This window comes from Camellia sinensis, chromosome 1 (genome assembly GCF_055761805.1).
Source record: "Camellia sinensis isolate YWXY chromosome 1, ASM5576180v1, whole genome shotgun sequence".
NCBI classification, from domain to species: domain Eukaryota; kingdom Viridiplantae; phylum Streptophyta; class Magnoliopsida; order Ericales; family Theaceae; genus Camellia; species Camellia sinensis.
Genome location: NC_138961.1, coordinates 19,569,374 through 19,571,861, shown reverse-complemented (window position 1 = coordinate 19,571,861; position 2,488 = coordinate 19,569,374). Strand labels below are relative to the sequence as shown.

The following is a 2,488-nucleotide window of genomic DNA, read 5'->3' as shown; positions in this document are numbered from 1 at the left end:
AGTTAGTGCAGAGGTTCTTGCTCATATCCGGTCCATACCCATCTCATGTGAAGACCAAGTTGATGTGGTCATCTGGCATTATACTCCAAAAGGTAACTATGAGGTTCGCAGTGGTTATCATATTGTAATTCAAGATTCTCTCCAGTTTGTCTCCAAGCTAGCGGCCTCCCCCTCTTTTTCCCCCCGGGCGAGCATGTGGAGTTTGATTTGGTCTCTTAACATCCCTTCGAAAGTTCATCACTTTTGGTGGCGTGTGTGTTAGAATAGGTTAGCTACAAAGGAAAACCTGTTTCACAAGAAATGTGCTTCATCGAGTCAATGCCCAGCGTGTGCCTGTCCAGTTGAATCCATTGAACACCTTCTGTTCCACTGCCCTTGGACTATGACTGTCTGGTTCGGTAGCGACCTTGGCATTCGAGTTGATATGCAAGTTTGCAATTCTATTGCTGAGTGGACTTACTCTGTTATGAATATGTGCTCTAACAAATCAGAACATCTAGAAATCATTGGGAAAGTGGCGATGGTGGGTTGGTGTATTTGGAAATCTCGAAACGACTGGGTCTTTAACCACAATCCCCTAAATCCCATAGTTACTTTGCATCAAGCCACAACTGCCTGGAGAGAGTTATATGTGCTTAATCACCTTGGTGCTCGACAGCCGAATGCAGCAGTGTCCGAGCCCCCTCGCCGCAGATGGAGTCCACCAGGTCTGGGCCACTTTAAGCTTAATTGTGATGCCAGCTTCACTAAAGACAGGTCAAAAGCTTCCCTGGCTGCCATTCTTCGGAATCGGGAAGGTCAACTGGTCGATGGTCGCACTTCTATTGTTCATGTATCGTCAACTTTGCAAGGAGAAGCCCGAGTGGTTCGATTGGCTTGCGCCTTTTCTCAAACCCTCAACCTCAACCAAATTAGTATGGAAGGAGATAGCAAAACAATCATCAAATTGAATGTCTCTGAACTAGTTCCTCCATGGGATTGCATGGCTATTATATATGATATTCGCTTTGCGAAGTCTCAGAACAACATTTCTTTCTGCTGGTCGCCTAGAAGCTCCAATCGTACGGCTCACTGGGTAGCTTCTCGCAACTTGACATGCATGCTTCCCCTCAACTGGGTTGCCCATCCTCCTCCGGCGCTTAGGGCTATCTTATCTTTGGACTCTTTGTAAGCTAGTTGGCATTTTCTTGTTCAAAAAAAAAAAAGAAAAAGAAAAGAAGACTTCTTCAAGTCTACCAAATGCCTTAACATCCAAACAAATGCTAGAAATAAAATAAATATAAGACAACTATTTATGACTATTCCACAACAAATTGGCTTTTGAATTGAAACCGTTCCAAACATGTGAACCATCATTTGCTTAGCAAAAACAAGAAGAAAGAGTCCAACTTGTACCTCTCCAAAGGAGACTTAGACCGGACTATTAATTCCTTCGGATTATTAGGCCAAGTTTGGCATGAGGCAAAAAAGACAAAAAGTTAAAAAGTCACTATCCTATTTAAGTCACATCATCTTATTTAAGTCACATCACCTCTCTAACATATCACTTCAAACCCAACCCAAACCCAACCCATATTTCATAAAAAGTCAAAAAGTGCACTTATTTAGTCTTCCCAAACTAGGCCTTAGTCTCAAATTTATTAGACTATTGTGTCCCATGAAGGGGTGGAACATAAATAGAGAGATAAGGGAGATATGGGATTAGGTGGTAAAATGACTATTTTGAACCTCTACTATTTAATTATGTATTATATTTAGTAAAATTCAATAAAATTTAAATATCTCAATTTAAAAATAAAATAATTTTATTTAATTTTTATTGATGTTTTATGTATTTAATTTTTTAAAATAATTTTTTATAAATATTTTATTGATTTTTATTTTAAAATTATGTTTATATTTTATTTAATTTCATTATTTAAATTTTAATAGATTTTTTTATTTAATTTCCTTATATAATTATTATTATTATTTAAAATAAATTTATTTAAAATTTTAATTAAAAAATAACATATATTTTTATTGATATTTTATTTATTTTATTTTAAAAAATAATTTTATTTAATTGTGTAAAAAATGAAATAAAATAAATTTTTATTTAATCTAGTTAAAAATAATTAAAACATTAAAGACATGTTTAATATTGTTATTATACTTAGGGAAAATTACAAACACCCCCTCGAGGTTTGGTGAAAATACAGATTCCCCCCTAAGGTTTGAGAAATTACATCCCGCCCCCTGAGGTTAGTATTTTCATAACAAATTGTCCCCTGAGGTTTTTATTTTCATACAGATTCCCCCATAATTTTTTCTAATTTGTTATGAAAATTTGACCCTTAGGGGGCAATTTGTAATTTCTCAAACCTCAGGGGAGAATCTGTATTTTTACCAAACCTCGAGGAGGGTGTTTGTAATTTGCCCTATTACTTACTATATAATTGAAAATGATAAAATAGTCATTTAAATATTTATCATTTTCTATAATATC

The 2,488-nt window shown here is 35.2% G+C and overlaps 1 protein-coding gene across 1 annotated transcript; it reads left to right on the top strand.

The window, feature by feature from the left end:
- The first annotated feature begins 382 nt into the window (after positions 1 to 382).
- LOC114321175 (uncharacterized) lies at positions 383 to 1,171 on the top strand. The gene has a single exon (XM_028268316.2). The coding sequence runs from the start codon at positions 383 to 385 to the stop codon at positions 1,169 to 1,171; it is 789 nt and encodes a 262-aa protein (XP_028124117.2).
- Positions 1,172 to 2,488: the final 1,317 nt, after the last annotated feature.

Coding starts and splice junctions, on each gene's coding strand:
- LOC114321175 (XM_028268316.2), top strand. CDS start 383: ATGACTGTCTGGTTCGGTAGCGACCTTGGCATTCGAGTTGATATGCAA.